General features: G+C 35.8%; 1 protein-coding gene across 5 annotated transcripts in view; it reads left to right on the top strand.

The window, feature by feature from the left end:
- CCSER2 (coiled-coil serine rich protein 2) overlaps positions 1-15,893 on the top strand; it is a 151,793-nt gene that overhangs the window by 59,150 nt on the left and 76,750 nt on the right. For all 5 annotated transcript variants that reach the window (XM_032423829.1, XM_032423830.1, XM_032423831.1 and 2 more), the window contains one exon: positions 5,448-5,643. In XM_032423829.1, the coding sequence (XP_032279720.1) occupies positions 5,448-5,643 (196 nt within the window). The remainder of the gene's footprint in view (positions 1-5,447; positions 5,644-15,893) is intronic.

Consider the following 15,893-nt stretch of genomic DNA (forward strand, 5'->3'; position numbering starts at 1 on the left):
TTCTCTGTGCTGTACTTTTCATCTCTGTGACTTATTTATTTTATATTATAACTGGAAATTTGTACCCACTAATACCCTTTACTCATTTCACTCATCCCCCTACTTAGATTCCCATTGGCAACCATCAGTTTGTTCTCTGTATTTAAGAGTCTGTTTCTTTGTTTGTTTCTTTATTTGTTTTTTAGATTCCACATATAAGTGAAATCATGGCATTTGTCTTTTTGTCTGACTTATTTCATCTAGCATAATACCTTGTAGGTCCACTCATGTTGTTGCAAATGGCAAGATCTTTTCTTTTCTTTTTTTAAATAGCTGAGTAATATTCCATTGTGTGCATACACACACTTACACACACCACATCTTCTTTATCCATTCATCTATCAGTGGACACTTGGGTTGCTTCCATATCTCAGCTATTATAAATAATGCTGCAGTAAACATAAGGGTGCATGTATCTTTTCAAATTAGTGTTTTGTTTTCTTGGGTAAATACCCAGTAGTGGAATTACTAGATCATATGGTATTTCTGTCATCCTGTCTCCTTTGAATTGCCTTTGCTCTTTTGTCAAAGATCATTTGACTATATGTGTGGATATATTTTGGATTCTCTCTTTTGTTCCACTGATCTGTTTGTCTATTTTTTCATCTGCACCACAGTCTCGATTACTGTCACTTTATGTAGTAAGTCTGGAAATCAGATAGTGTCAGTATTCTGACTTTCTTTTTCTTTGTATTGGTTATTCTGGCTCTTCTTCCTGTTCATATAAACTTTAGAATCACTTTGTTGACATTCACAAAATAATTTGGTGGGATTTTGATTGAGATTGTGTTGAATCTAACATTGAAAAAATATAATAACCATGAATATAAAATACATATATTTAACTTTTAATATACAGTTTTTATTAAAGATGAAAAAAGAAACACTAAAGGTTTTGTGAAGTCGAAGTGCGACTCGGATTAGGAAATAAATGAAGAAGAAAAATTCTCTTTCTCCCTGTCTCTCACACACACATTTCCACTTGCTGTTCTAATGTGTGAATCACAAGCCTTCAGATTAGCCCAGAATCACACATCTTAGTAATCAAGAAGCTTGGGTAGAAGTGAAGGATATAAGTATATGGGTACAGCCACGTAATTTGGAGAGATTCCTTTAAAACTGCAATAATGATTATGCAGTGATGTGATTATTAGGTGTGTGGATTGAATATCAGGTGCTGCTATTGTATGGATTCAGTTTAAATGGGTTTTAAAAAAGCTTATCTCTTAGAGATTCCTTTTTACAGTTATTCTGATCCCATTTTGGGGGGATGATTTTATTGGCTATACTTCTAGAACAATGTTAAATAATATTGGTGATGGTAGACAATTCTTTCTCATGCTTCTGTAACTACTGGACTCATTTTTGCCTTAACCCATACCTGTATTGGTTCACTTCTTCATATTCAGCAGCCCACTTGGCCTGTGGTCAGCTACATAGAGTCTGCCTATGCTAACACACTGCTAACTGTCCAGTGTATTCCCCCAAACAGCATGCAGTCTTCTGTTGCTTTCACTATCTAAGTTCTCTACCAGAAATCCACGATTGTTAAAATCTGTATACAAATACAGATTTATGCCTGTCAACTTATGAGGTGTTGTGTCCAATAATTCCTCTATTGTCTCATATTTATTTTTCTTTACATTCTTTATGTCTTCAACCCTGGGTTTGTGCTTGTACTCTTGGAAAGTGATTTTGCCTCTCATTCTGTTTTAAAGGTTCAGATTTCCATGTGTGAACTGCATCATTCTCTTAGAATGTGGAATCTCAAAATCCTCATTATCTTTCTGTCCTATTTTTTTTCCTCTCCTGTCTTTAATAGTGTCCTTTTATTTTCTGAAAATAACCCGTTATATATTTACTTTCTCTTCCATCTTTGTTTTCTTTTGCCTCTTGACCTTCTCAGTTATCTTCATTTTTTTCCAGCAAAGTTCAGTAAGGTGTTAATGTTATTTCCAATGTATTGTCAGATGGTTTCGCACCAAATACACAAGTATAAACAAATTGTGTTAAAATTTACCAATTGGGGAATATAGGTGAAGGTTATATGGCATTATAGTATTCTTTTGACATTTATGTTAGAAATTTTTTTCAATATAAAGAAGTTGGAAATTATCGTAACAACAATAATACAATAGCAATTAGTTTTTATTTAACATTTACTATGTGTCAGGCAGTGTTCCAAGCACTTTAACATATATTACCTCATTTGAGCTTATACCAACCTAATGAGGTAAGTACTCTTATTATCCTCATTTTATAGATCAAGAAAATGAAGGATTGTTAAAGTAACTTGTCCTGTTACTAGCTAATAATTGACAAAGCTGAGATTTGAACTCAGGTAATCTGTGGAGATAATATAAAAATAAGATATGGTCCTGCTTTCAAAGGGCATGTAATCTAATTAGAGGTAATAGCTATATAGATTTCTTTAATTTGTACTAAATAAATTAAGGATCCTAAAGTGGTAGTTTTATCTAGTTGAGGGGATCAGGAAGGGCTTTAGGAGGAAGTAGCATTTTAGTATGAGGAGAATATTTAAGTTTCATTTTGGATCTCATAGTGGAAGTATTTGAAATGCAACCTAAGGTATATGAACTTTATTTCGCACTGGAGAACATTGAGAGTTAAGGAAATTATGGCCCGAAGACATTAAGTATTTTCAGTAGCTAGTTACTGTCAGTCAGGATTTAAACCTTAATCCTAGGCAAGAGGTGGCTCTTTTATACCATTGTGGTTTTCTAGATACCAAATCTTTGACCCTGTATTATTAGTGATAAAGATTTGTGACTCTTCCTTTGAATGTTTTTAATTCATTAGTTCCTTGCATGTGGTTAATATTTAGTCAACCTAAAAGAAGCCTTACTCTGTACCTGTTTCTTGTAGATTGCAGACCAGTCTCCTTCAGTCTCTTCCCTCTCTAATCTTTGTTTTATTCACTTGGTAACATAGCAGGTAAAGTTTAATTTGATTATTAACTGGGATTTTTTAATGTAACTGCTTCCAAATTATAATTTTAAAGTAGTAGCTAAAGAACTTTAGAATTTCAGTGATGGAAGCTTGAAAAGAAACAACCTAGGGGTTAAAATCCATGATCCTTAATATTCAGTGAGAGCAACAGCAACAAAAATAAAAAGCTAACTGGTCTGTGACATAGAGGAAAAGAATATATAGTCTGTCGTCATGGAGTTTATAATTTGGCACAGATTGCAAATGAACACAAGGTACTATGTCAGATAATATGGTGGGGCATACTAGAGGGCTCTATAAGGACACCTGTGGAAGTACCAAGCCCTGCTTTGGGGGATTAAGGAAGCTTTCCCTGAGGAAATGCCAACTAATTTAAGATGAAGAAGAGTTATCACTCTCCAGATCAAGTGTGCAGTGGAGGGCAGGGTGGGTAGCCTGGCCAGGAGTAGAGAGAGATTGACATAGGTTTGGAGATGGGGGAGATTGTAGCGTGCTTCAGGCGATCTCAGGTAATTGACTGTGGATTAAGAAGTCAGTCTGTGGGAGGCAGATGTGTTAAGGGATGAAGTTAAAGAATAAATTGGATTCAGGCTATCTTTGGCCTCATAAGCCATATTTAAGAGTGTCCCTGTCCCTGAAAACATGCCTTGCACTTTGTGCCATTGCTTTTCATTTTCATTCTCCAGAAAGCCTTCACTTTTCATTCCAGTCAAATTCAAACTTCATACTTTATAGTTCACCCAGGTTCTTTTCTGCCCAAGAAAATCTTCCAAAGTATGTCACCTTTTTTCTCTGAAAACATCGCTATCTCATTCTTCATAGGCCAGCTGATTCTATATTTTTGTTTTACTGCTTTGCTAACTTACTATTACTATATATTTTTTATTATTTCATGTATAGATTGTCCATCTATTCAGTAATGAATGGTTAAATCATATTAATTAATTGATCAGTATTTGAAATTTAATAATTCAACTATAATTTGAACCAATAAAAATAAAGCAGAATTATATATAAACACATTAGGTCTTAACTATAGATCAAAATTTAAAAGTTCTTAAATTTTTTTTCCTTGGTTAAAACAAAAATCAGACCTGAAATCAAATATGAAAAATAGTTTCAGAGAAATATAATCTTGTAAAAACCAAGCTTATATTGAATATTTAAGAGTTTGGGGATTTGGGAATATTTGTTTAAAAACTAGAGAATTTAGTGAAAACCATGTTTCTACTTTTTCAGTCTGGTTAAAAATTAATGTGTTGTGGCTTTTGCAAATTTAATGCATCATGAATTTAACTTTAATCCTGATATGTTAACATAGTCATTATATTGGAGAGAATACTCTTTCAGTGTGTTATTTTATATATTTTATATGTTTTTTATTTTTATATTTAAATATACATATATATGCATATATTATTGACATATATAAAAAGTTCATGTCTTAAGAACCAATTGGAATTATGTATTATGTGAATGAAGTAATTTCAAAATTGTTGTAGCTAATGACTTCTGATTAAAACATTGTGTTTTTCACATCCATGAAACACATCAGCCCTAGTTGTTTATTTTTTTTTCAGCATGTATGTTGTATGAAACTAAAGGGAAGTTTAAATTTTCTTAGAGTCAATTTTTTTTTAAAGATTTTATTTATTTACTTGACAGAGGGAGATACAGCGATAGAGGGAACACAAGTAGGGAGAGTGAGAGAGGGAGAAGCAGGCTTCCCGCCGAGCAGGGACCCTGGACCCTGGGATCATGACCTGAGCCGAAGGAAGACACTTAACGACTGAGCCACCCAGGCACCCCTTAGAGTCGATTTTTTAAAAATATAGTTTAAGATTAGGAAATACGTGGTGTGTATAGGACTTTTATAAAACCAAGTTTAACCTTTATTGGAAAAGAAGATTTATCAATAATGTAAAAACAAAATAAGAAGTAACAGTTCGTCTGTCTTAACTGTTTTCTGGGACTTACAAGAGACCGGAATCCAGGGGTATGTGACCAAACTGGGAATTAACATAGGTAGTATAGTTATGGGCCTAAAAAAAGATGTGAAGTTCAAGAGGCCAATTAAAGTCAAAAGCTAAAGCGCAGACAATCTGTTCAGGCAAGGAAAATAAGTATAATTTTTTTCAGGCAAGGCCTTTCCCTAGGGTTTTTTGTTTCTCTCCATTTCCTAAGGAGTAAGGTTTATTCACCAATGTGTAAAATGCACAAAAAGGGGGAGGAGTAAGAAGATAATTATATTAATGAGAACTAGAACTGATTGGAAATTTTGGTGGAAACAAATTCAGTGTCTGAGGTAAGCAAAAGTCAAAGGCTATGTGATAATGATAATTGATTTGTAATAATCACTGCAATAATTTCATTACCCTATTTCTTTCTGAAATTATATTGTATATCTTTTCCTCCAACTTCTTCCCCTGCCCTTCCAGAGGCTCTCCCTATAGAGAATCTCCTTTGGGTCATTTTGAAAGCTATGGAGGGACCCCCTTTTTCCAGGCTCAGAAGATGTTTGTAGATGTACCCGAAAATGCAGTGATACTGGATGAGATGATACTCCGGCACATGGTCCAAGATTGTACTGCTGTAAAAACTCAGTTACTCAAACTGAAACGTCTGTTGCATCAGGTGAGTATATGTGAACATTTTTAGCTCTGAAATTTTGAATTGCAAAATGGATTAACTTTACTTTTTTTTAAGTTAATTGGGTTTCTAACGTCTATTCAAATTTCTGTAGAAATAATGCTTGTAAATAATACATAATAAACTTTTGCTGGAGAAGAAAACATGGGATTTTGTGTGATATTTCAGTACAGTCCCCAACATTTATGAGCTGTGTGGTATTTGGTAAGCCAGTTTTTCTCCTGTTTCCTTATTTTTGTAGTACCTACATTTAAGGTTGTTGACAGAATTAGAAAGAGTAGTTGTAAATTTAGAGATCTAATACCTGAAGTATGGTATTCAGGCATTTAGTCAGCAGTGGCTGCTACTATAATTTCAGCTAAGTAGGAAATAAACAGCAGTTTTTACTTACATAATCATAGTCATATAATTTAACTTTTGTTTGAAACCTTCAAGTTTAGTCTTCCTCAGTCCTTTCATTTTTTATTTGAGAAAATCTAGACTCATAGCAGTGATGTGATTTGTCCAAAGTCCAAACACACAGGGTGAGCTGATGTTAGAACCTGGCTTCTCATTCAATAGTACTTTTTTTTGTTTGAACTTACAGACAAGGTCAGATAAATAGCAGAAAACTAAGGAATAAAATACTAATTTTAAATTATGGATATCTTTTGGTTAGTTTTAAAGCTATGTTTATTTTTTGTAGACTAGCCACGGTTTGCTTAAAATTATGGTTGAGAATGAACAATCTAGCTTCTCTGCTGAACTTATTTTCTGGATTACCTTCCTCAGGATTGTATGTTATAGCTTCTTATGAACAGGGACCAATTCTTAGAATTCCTGGTGTCCCTCAAAAGCAAACTCTTGATATATGCTCAGTAAAGGCTAGTTGAAGTGAAATATGGCTCCTGTGTTAGTAATAGTAATGACGATTAGTATAAATATTCTGTTAAAGTCATGAAAATTGTTATGTAAGTACTTGATGGTGGATTCTTTGGACTACTCTTCTCCATTCTTGTGGATGTTGGATTACTTTTTGAAAATAAACTCTGTGCTATGGCTGGGAGCAAGAAAGTGGAAGATCTTTTTCAGATCTGAGATCCTGGGACTTCTCTAGAGGGAGAAAGAGATTTCATGATTGAAATATCCAAACATAGAGCTTAGAATTTTAACTGTAACTAGGAGATATACTCTGGTTTATAGTATTTTTCTGCTCACTAGTCTGGGGAGATTTTCTTATCAGAAGCTTCAGAGTCAAAGGAAAGAGAAGGTAGAAGTGGTGGGGAGTAGCTAAAATATGTTCGATATATACTTTGAATCAGTCCTTGTACTACCTATACCACATACCCTCTTTTTTGTCTGGGTTTATTGCTCTGAAACATGAAGCATGATAAATACCAGCTAACCAGACCAGGCCTAATCTCTAATAATGGAAGAAATAGTATAATCCAGGAGAGAATACATGAAATGATAACCAATGATAAAGCACCATAAAAATAGAAAACTTTTTTTAGACACATTAAGAAAAACTGTGATTCTCTTAATGGTTCTTTTCTGTCATTATGACCTCTGAAATGTTATAGTAAACACTGGTCAAGTTTACTTTACTTTTTGTTTATGCAGTGAAAACAAAATTATGAGAAGAAAAATTGCAGAATCTTTTTAGGGCATCTTTGAAATTTCCCAAAATGCTAATAGAAGTTAAAAGCTGAATGAGTCTAAGATTTCATATAACTACCTCTATTTTTTCCAGTTTAATATTACTAAATTTAAAGAAGTTCAGTGTGATACATATACATAGTTTTAAAAAATTCACATAGTATTCAGAGACTTAATGAAAATGCAGTATTTCTGTCCTTCTCTCCACCTCAGTTAACCTTTTTAGTCTGAACAGATTACCATCTGAAGATTTCTCTAAAGCTATCATTCAGGGCTTTCCTTTTGTCATATTCTGGGATTGGGTATACTATTTCTTGTGTATCTTTTTTTTTTTTTTTTTTTTTAGTTTATTCCCTCATTTTGCTAGAGTATATATTTAATTTACTTTCTAAGAGAGGGCAAATGGATGGTAAATTTTTTTTAGTTACTGCATTACTGAAAATTTCTTTTATCTACTCTTAATATTTGATATTAATGATTTGGCAGGGATGGAAGAAATGAGTTTTCCTTTAGAAGTCTGAATGCATTGCTTTTCTAGGATTCAGTTTAGCCACTGAGAAGATTCTACATTCTGATCCATTTTACATTTTATATTGCCCGTTTTTATTTTTCTGAGAGATTTGTAATTTTCTTTCTGGCATTTTAATCTTTTATTTCTGGCATTATATAGTTTCACAGAGATGTCCTGGGATTTGAGTTTTGCTGTAGTTGTTTATATGTTTCCCACTTAATGTATGGGTAATTTAGTAGACTCTGGAGATTCATATTGTGTGAAATTTTCTTTTTTTTTTTTACCTCACTTTCTCTGCATCTTTCTGGAATTCTTGGTAATTACAAACTGGAACTTCTGAATTGATTTTCAATCTTTTATCTTTTTCTTTCATATTTTCCTTTGGATTTGATTATCTTTTCTGGTATATTTACTCAGCATCATATTCCAGCTCTCCATTTCTGTTGAATTACTTATCTTGGCAATTGTATCCTCAGTTCCAAGAACTCTTTATTATATACCACTCCTTATTCATATCATTCAATTTTTGTTTTATCAGTAACTGTATTAAGTAGAGTGTTCCTGTTAGGTTTTGTTAAGATTTCTTAGGTTCATTGTATTATCTCTCTCTTTCCAAATAGTCATTTTGTTCTTTGTGTTTATTTTGGTTTCTTTCTTTTGGAATCTTTCTTCAAATATCTAATGATTATTTGTTGTTTATTAATATTTAAGAGTGAGGAATTAAAAAGTTGATTCAGAACTCTTTGTACGTGGGCTGGGCTGGTCAACTGGCTGGCTTGATTTTATAGTACTAGATGGATAGTGGAGGACCCTCAATATCTATTGAGTGGAAGCTTTTTCTTTCTTAGGTTGTTCTATTTTCTCCTGAGAAGCAACCTCTGATTTTTTTGCTTGGAATAGAGGTAGAAGACTGGAAGTCTGTTCTTGCCTTATGCAGACTTCCAGTTAATTCCCATCATCTTTAACCCTGATGGGTCATATTCTTACTTTTTTCTGTATCTAGCATTTTGACCTTCTTTGGGGTTGTGGGGAGCAAATTGGTTCTCTTTTTGTCCATGTTCCCCATCTGTACATACTTCGGGTCTTTTTCCGGTCCTGCTAACTCACTTATTAAAGTTTCCGTCCCCTTTGTAATGCTCTTTATCATTATGGTTTATATGTTTTTAAAAATTTCTTCTCTGTCGGGAAGCCTGGGTGGCTCAGTCGTTAAGTGTCTGCCTTCGGCTCAGGTCATGATCCCAGGGTCCTGGGATCAAGCCCCGCATCGGGCTCCCTGCTCAGCAGGAAGCCTGCTTCTCCCTCTCCCACTCCCCCTGCTTGTGTTCCCTCTCTAGCTGTCTCTCTGTCAAATAAATAAATATTTTTTTAAAAATTTCTTCTCTATCATTTTAATATAGGTTTAAAAGAAAAGATAAAAGTATCTCTAATCAAAAGTCCTCTTCTTTTGGGGCACCTGGGTGGCTCAATCGGTTAAGCATCCGCTCTTGATTTTGGCTCAAGTCATGATCTCAGGGTGGTGAGATCGATCCCTGCCTCGGGCTCTGCACTAGGTGTGGAACCTGCTTAAGATTCTCCCTCCCCCTCTCCCCCTTCCGCCCTGCGCCCCCCCCTTAAAAAAAAAGTTCTCTTCTTTTTAAAATAAAGAGAAAATATTTTTAAAATTACTTTAGCTGTGTGAATGCTTCTTTGAAATTTCAGTGTGTCACAGCTCAAAATTTGATTATTCTTTGCACATTCTTGTTGTTTGCTGGATTTGCTATTAGAGAGGTGGGGTTTTGCACTGATTTGCAAACATAAGAACTTAAATAAGCACTGGTAACCGGTATCTGCTTGGACCTACTCATAAAAGATTGATTATTATAGGGAGGAGTCACCCTGATTTCAGTAAAATATGAAGCCGTGAAAGATTTTGACTGAGTACTAGCTCAGAAAGAAGAATGTCCACAAAGAAAGAGGTAGTTGCATTATCTCTTATGTTCTTTTACTTTGCTCCTCTCTTTTCCAGATGGTTTACCTCAAGGCAATGTTCCTTAAATATAGACAGAAATCTTTTCCTTGATTTTTTTTAGCAGTTTAGTTAGGCTATTTCCCTTATAAGATTGAATTAAATTGGGCACCTGGGTGGCTTAGTCGGTTAAGCGTCTGCCTTCAGCTCAGGTCATGATTCCAGGGTCCTGGGATTGAGCCCTGTGTCAGGCTCCTTCCTCATTGGGGAGTCTGCTTCTCCCTCTTCTTCTGCCCCATGGAGGTTGTTTTGGTAGAGGTATTGTGAGCAGAGAAGCAAACCCATATCCAGAGTAAGTGTCTATTCCAGTAAGGACAAAACATTGTCCTTTCCATGATGGAAGTGGTCTAGTATAATCAGCCTGCCACCAGGTAGCTGGCTGATCATCCAAGGAGTGGTGCCATATCAGGGGCTCAGTGTTGATCTCTGCTGCTGGCAAGTTAGGCACAAAGCAGTAACCGTAACCAAGGTGGCCATGTTGCTAAGTCTATGCGTAACCTCCATCTCTGCCATCATTGCCATTTTGTTCATGAACCTGTTGGGGGATGACAGAGGTGGCTGGGGAAAGAGACTGACTGGTATCCAGGAATGGATCAGACTATCCACTTAATTTTTTAAATTCTCTTTTGCTGAGGTCACCCTTTGGTGAGCATTCACATGAGACACACATCTTCATATTTTTTGCCCATTCACAGAGGTCTATCCACATACCTCTTCCCCAGATTTCCTTGTCACCAGTTTTTCAATCATGTTTCTTCTAAGTCCTTGACCATTGGCCCATGTATTTCTATATAATTACGTGTCTGGACATTTTTCCTTCTAAGTAAAGTGAACAACCCATGCAGTGCTTGAAGTTCTGTCCCCTGGAAGGATTTCCCTTCCCTGCTATCCTTCCAGGATGTACCAGAAAGGAGCTGTAGTGCTGCAGCTGTCTACTTTCAGATGTTGTCTGCATATCATATGGAACCATCTGTAAACCAGATCTGAGTCTTCTCTTCCTCTGTCAGCTGATTCTAGGGAACTCCCCATGAGGCCATAGTGTGGTTTGGGAGGGAGAAGGCAGTGTAGGAGGAGTGGGGACCATGGGCATTTGAGCCACTTCTTCATGTGACCTATTTGTATCCTTAGGGCCTGTTTAGGCCCAATCACATTTATACCACTTCCATTTGATGATGGAATGTTTCTGTGCACCTCCAACTTTATGACTTTGTGTGTCAGATAATACCCTGTTCACGATGGGCAGCTCAGGTAGCATGGTAACTTGGTGGCCCAAGATTAAGCATTCAGTCACTACTAAGACACAGTAGCAGGCCAAAAGCTGTATTTCAAAAGGACAGTAGTTATCTACAAAGAATGGCAGGGTTTTGCTCCAAAATCGTAAGGGCCTGCACTGAGATTCACCTACAAAGGGCTCTAGTCTCAAACAGTATCCCTATCTGTCATTGACACTTCCACACCATGGGACCTGCTGGGTCATATGACCCACAGAGCAGAGCAGCTTGCACAGCAGCCTGGACCTGTTGCAGAACCTTCTGGGCCCTACTGAAAACTAGCAGCTATTTGGGTCACGTGGTAAGTGGACCAGAATAACACACCCAAATGAGGAGTATGTTGCCTCCAAAGATGCCCACTACGTACTGTACATCTTTTTTGGTTATAGCAGGATCCAGGTGCAATGACCTATCCTTTACCTTAGAAGGGATATTTTGACACACCCATGGTCCTTACTCCTGCACACTGCCTTCTTTCTCTACAAACAATTGTTTATATTCCTTTTGTGTTCCTGGCAGTTAAGGGTAAATTGATGACTGGACAGTGCTATTCAAAGTAGCTTGTACAAGTATTTGTTATTAGTCCAGGGAGAGTTAAAGTAGCTCTTGCCAGAATCAAAATAAACACATTTCATCCTTCTTCCAGAAATTCTTGCTATCAAATAAAAAAACTGAGCCAAAACTAAACTGTGCTTAGTAACTAGTTGATTTATAGTCTGGTGCAAGCTTTTTATTGTGTCACAGACAGAAAATAGTTTGTGCCAGAAGTGATCTGCAAATCAAACTGTAAGTAACACTGGTGAAAGATACTATCCTTACTTCTGAAAGAGAAGTCCAGGAAATGAAAAAGATATGCAACCAAATATTACACTAGAGGTATCTTTATGTAGTATACGAAATAGAGAAATTGCTTTGGGATTGGAGATGAAGAAATTCATTCTATGGCATTATGGAGAAGATGTGAAACTGTAAGTTGAGTTTATCAGGTGAAAAATTTGAGGGAGATCAGTGGAATCAGCATGAACATAGTTAGAGGTTCTTGAGAGCATGAGCTCTCATTTGTCATAATGACTTTGGGAAAACCCATGAGTACGTAAGATAATCAATAAAGAGAAAGCCAGAAAAGCAGTGCTCACTTGATACATTTTGAGATAACTTTTAATACAACTTCTTACTTTTAAAATGTTTATTAATAAGAAGAATTAAGCATTTATATTGCATTTGTAGTGGTGTCTATATTTCAGTAACTAAATCCTTAATGAAATAGGATTGACTTTTGCTGAAGAATGCCAGCAAATAAATGTAGAAAGTCTGATAAAATTAGAAAAACATTATTTTACAAAGCCTAAAGAAATTTCTGCTTTATGCCAGGATTATTAATTGTTGCTATAACTGTTAGGTGAATGGGCAGTGGGTTCCTAGTCAGTTCTTGTTGTGCCAAAGTAACTCCATATAAATTATTTATGGTTGCAAGAGAAAAACATTCTTGTTCACTGGAGAGATCAAACTGGTTTTTTGTTTGTTTGGTTGGTTGGTTTGTTTTTAAAGATTTTTATTTATTTGAGAGGGAGAGAGAGAGAGAGAGAGAGCGGGTGAATGAGAGCGCACAAGCAGTGGGAGGGAGAAGCAGACTTCCCGCTGAGCAGGGAGCCCCATGTGGGGACTCGATCCCAGGACCCCAGAATCATGACCTGAGCTGAAGGCAGATGCTTAACTGAGCCACCCAGGCGCGCCAAGAGATCAAACTGTTATCACCCTAATCCAGAGATGGTTTTCCCATTACTAATGAGTTGAGTTATCCAGATAATATGTATCTGCTCATACGATACATGTAATTGTGCATAATATATTCTAGCAAAACCATTTAATTTTAATTCCTCAAGCCATTGCTTACAACTTTCTTTTTATAGGTTAAACAGGTGGTAGAAGAAAAAGAGAGGAAGAAACCAGACAAATTCATATGGTTGAAAACTCTGTAGGAAAAACAGTAATATCCCTTTAGCTTGTTATTGTCCTAAAAAGTTGATGTGGGGAGGTGAAAGCGCTACATTAAAAGAAATTTAACGGACAACTGGATGTAATGTGAGATTCTGAATTGGATATTGGTTGACACATCAACTGTAGAAGACATTTTTGGCCAATTGGGGGAAATTTGAATATGGCTTATGTTTAGATGAGGTAGAAATTTACTGAAATGGAAAGCTAAAGATTGTTGACTAAAGATGGGTTATAAAATGGTATGTGCATTATAGTCATATATCTGTATATGTGTATCTCCAGAAGGAAATGCACTAAGATGTTAATAGTGGTGATACCCGGATGGTGAGAATGTGATGCCTTTTTTTTTAAATCTACATCTTCTAATTTCTAATTTTCTATAATATGTATTTACTATTTTGGGGGGAAAAAACGTTATTGAAAAAGTACATGTCCGTATTTTTCGTATGGGATATGGTTAAAAGGTAGGATGCTGGAGAAGAGGCAGTAGTGATCGTTAGGTTTGGGGCAGATTGTAAAGGGCCTATGTGCCACAGAAGGAGCTTGAGCATTACTCTTTAGGCAGTAGTAAGCCAGATGAGTGACATGGCCAAATTGATATTTTAAAAATATTATTTGAAGGGATTTGTGGAAAATGAATAGCAGAGGGAATGACTTAAATCATAATATTTAAGAGGTTTTTGCAGACATCCAAATTTTAGCTTATATTTGTTAAATTTAATTGCTTTGAAAATAGTTAAAATTGTGTTCTCTTTCATGCATATGTCCTACAGAGTTGTGTATGTAAAACTTTTATATAGTTGTCTATATTGCGTACTGGGCATTTTTCTAGGTTTTCTAATGTTCATTATCTCTCGTCCTTGAAAAGTAGGTGATAGTTGCTTCAACTCACAGCTGAAGAAGTTGAGGCTCAGAAAGCTAATTAGTGGGGCAACTGGGTGGCTCAGTTGGTTAAGTATTGGACTCTTGATTTCAGCTCAGGTCATGATCTCAGGGTCATGAGATAGAGCTGAATAGGGCTCTGAGCTCAGCAAGGAGTCTGCTTCTCTAATCTTAAAAAGAAAAGAAAGAAAAAAGATAGCTAATTAGGGATAAAACCAGGATACCTTTTTTTTCTCCCTCAATCTTCATGACTCCAAGGCCTGTTGCACACAGTGGCATTCTTAGGAGATTCACTGGGGACAACAGGGAGAGGAGAATGTGAAGGCAGCTCCCAACTCCTCACCATCACCTTGCATCCCCTCAGCCAAACCCACAGCTATGGAGTCTATTAAATAGGCCTCTATATTTAAGCATTCACTTGAACAGAGTTCTGATTGCACACAGATAAAATTTAAAATTGTAAACCATTTGGCTTTTGATCTATTTTTTGTTTTATATGTAGTTCAAGGTTATTTCACAGTTTAAACAGCACTTTCATGTACCCTGTTTTCTTTATTACAATGACACTGTGGGACAGAGAGGATTTCAGTAATCTTATTTTAATGGCAGAGAATTGAAATTCCCAGATTTAATTGTTTTTCTCAAGGCCACACAGTTGCATTCTAATGCAGAATGCATTTTAAACTCAGGGCTTTTGAAATTTTTTAGTTTAGTACTTCTCATATTGTGTTGCCTAATTTAGAGATATTTAAATAAGAATTTTGATCCTGATCTGGAACATGGGGACATACCAAAAAAAAAAAATCTTTCAGTGGTGTCTTGTCTCCTTACTTTAATTCCATATACCCTATTTCAAACACTTGAGAAGTTATAGTTAATAAATGTCTATCTCTGTCTTCACAAACTGAAAATACACATGTAGACAGCACCCAGTAAGAAACAGAACTTTACCAGAACCACCATACAGAAGCATCACTACCCCTCATTTCTTTTTTTTTTTTTTAAGATTTTATTTATTTATTTGACAGAGAGAGACAGCGAGAGAGGGAACACAAGCAGGGGGAGTGGGAGAGGGAGAAGCAGGCTTCCTGCCAAGCAGGGAGTCCGACGCAGGGCTCGATCCCAGGATCCTGGGATCATGACCTGAGCCGAAGGCAGACGCTTAATGACTGAGCCACCCAGGCGCCCCACTACCCCTCATTTCTAATGGTGACTACCAATTTTTGAAAACATAGATTCGTTTGCCTGTGTTTTAACTTTATATAAATGAAATTGTATGTATTCTTTTTGTATCTGGCTTCTTTTGCTCAACATTTTGTTTGTAAGTCATCCATTTTCTGCATTCATTCACGTTGCTGTAGGTAAGAATATTACATAATGTGAATATACACAGTTTATTTGTTCTACAGTTGATAAGCATTTAGCAGTTTTCCAGTTTGGGATTACTATGAATAATGCTGCTATAATATTCTAATATGTGTTTTTTGGTGAACATATGTGTACATTTTTGTTGGGTCTATATGAGTGGAGTAGCTGAATCATAAAGTATGTAGATATTCAGCTTTAGTATATAATGCAAAAACAGTTTTCCAAAGTGGTTATGCCCATCCATTTTCTTGCCTCCCATTTTTTTTTTTCATTATTTTCCCTGTTTGCTTTTATCATATTATCATTGTCAGCATCTGTTTTGACCCTATGGTAGGAAATGAAAACTCTAAGATGGAATAATGAGAAGAGCATGATGATACCTCTTTCTGACATTTTCTTTGGGATTGTAAAATATTTGATCCTGATGATTCATACCCTATCTACCTGTTTAGGGGATAAAAATAAAGTGTATAATAGTGTTTTATAAACTGTCAAGTATAATATACAAATGTTTTATTTCATTATTTCCTCTCACCTCCAATGTTGAGAATAAAACCATTAA

Source organism: Phoca vitulina, unplaced genomic scaffold (genome assembly GCF_004348235.1).
Source record: "Phoca vitulina isolate PV1807 unplaced genomic scaffold, GSC_HSeal_1.0 scaffold29, whole genome shotgun sequence".
Classification (NCBI taxonomy): Eukaryota; Metazoa; Chordata; class Mammalia; order Carnivora; family Phocidae; genus Phoca; species Phoca vitulina.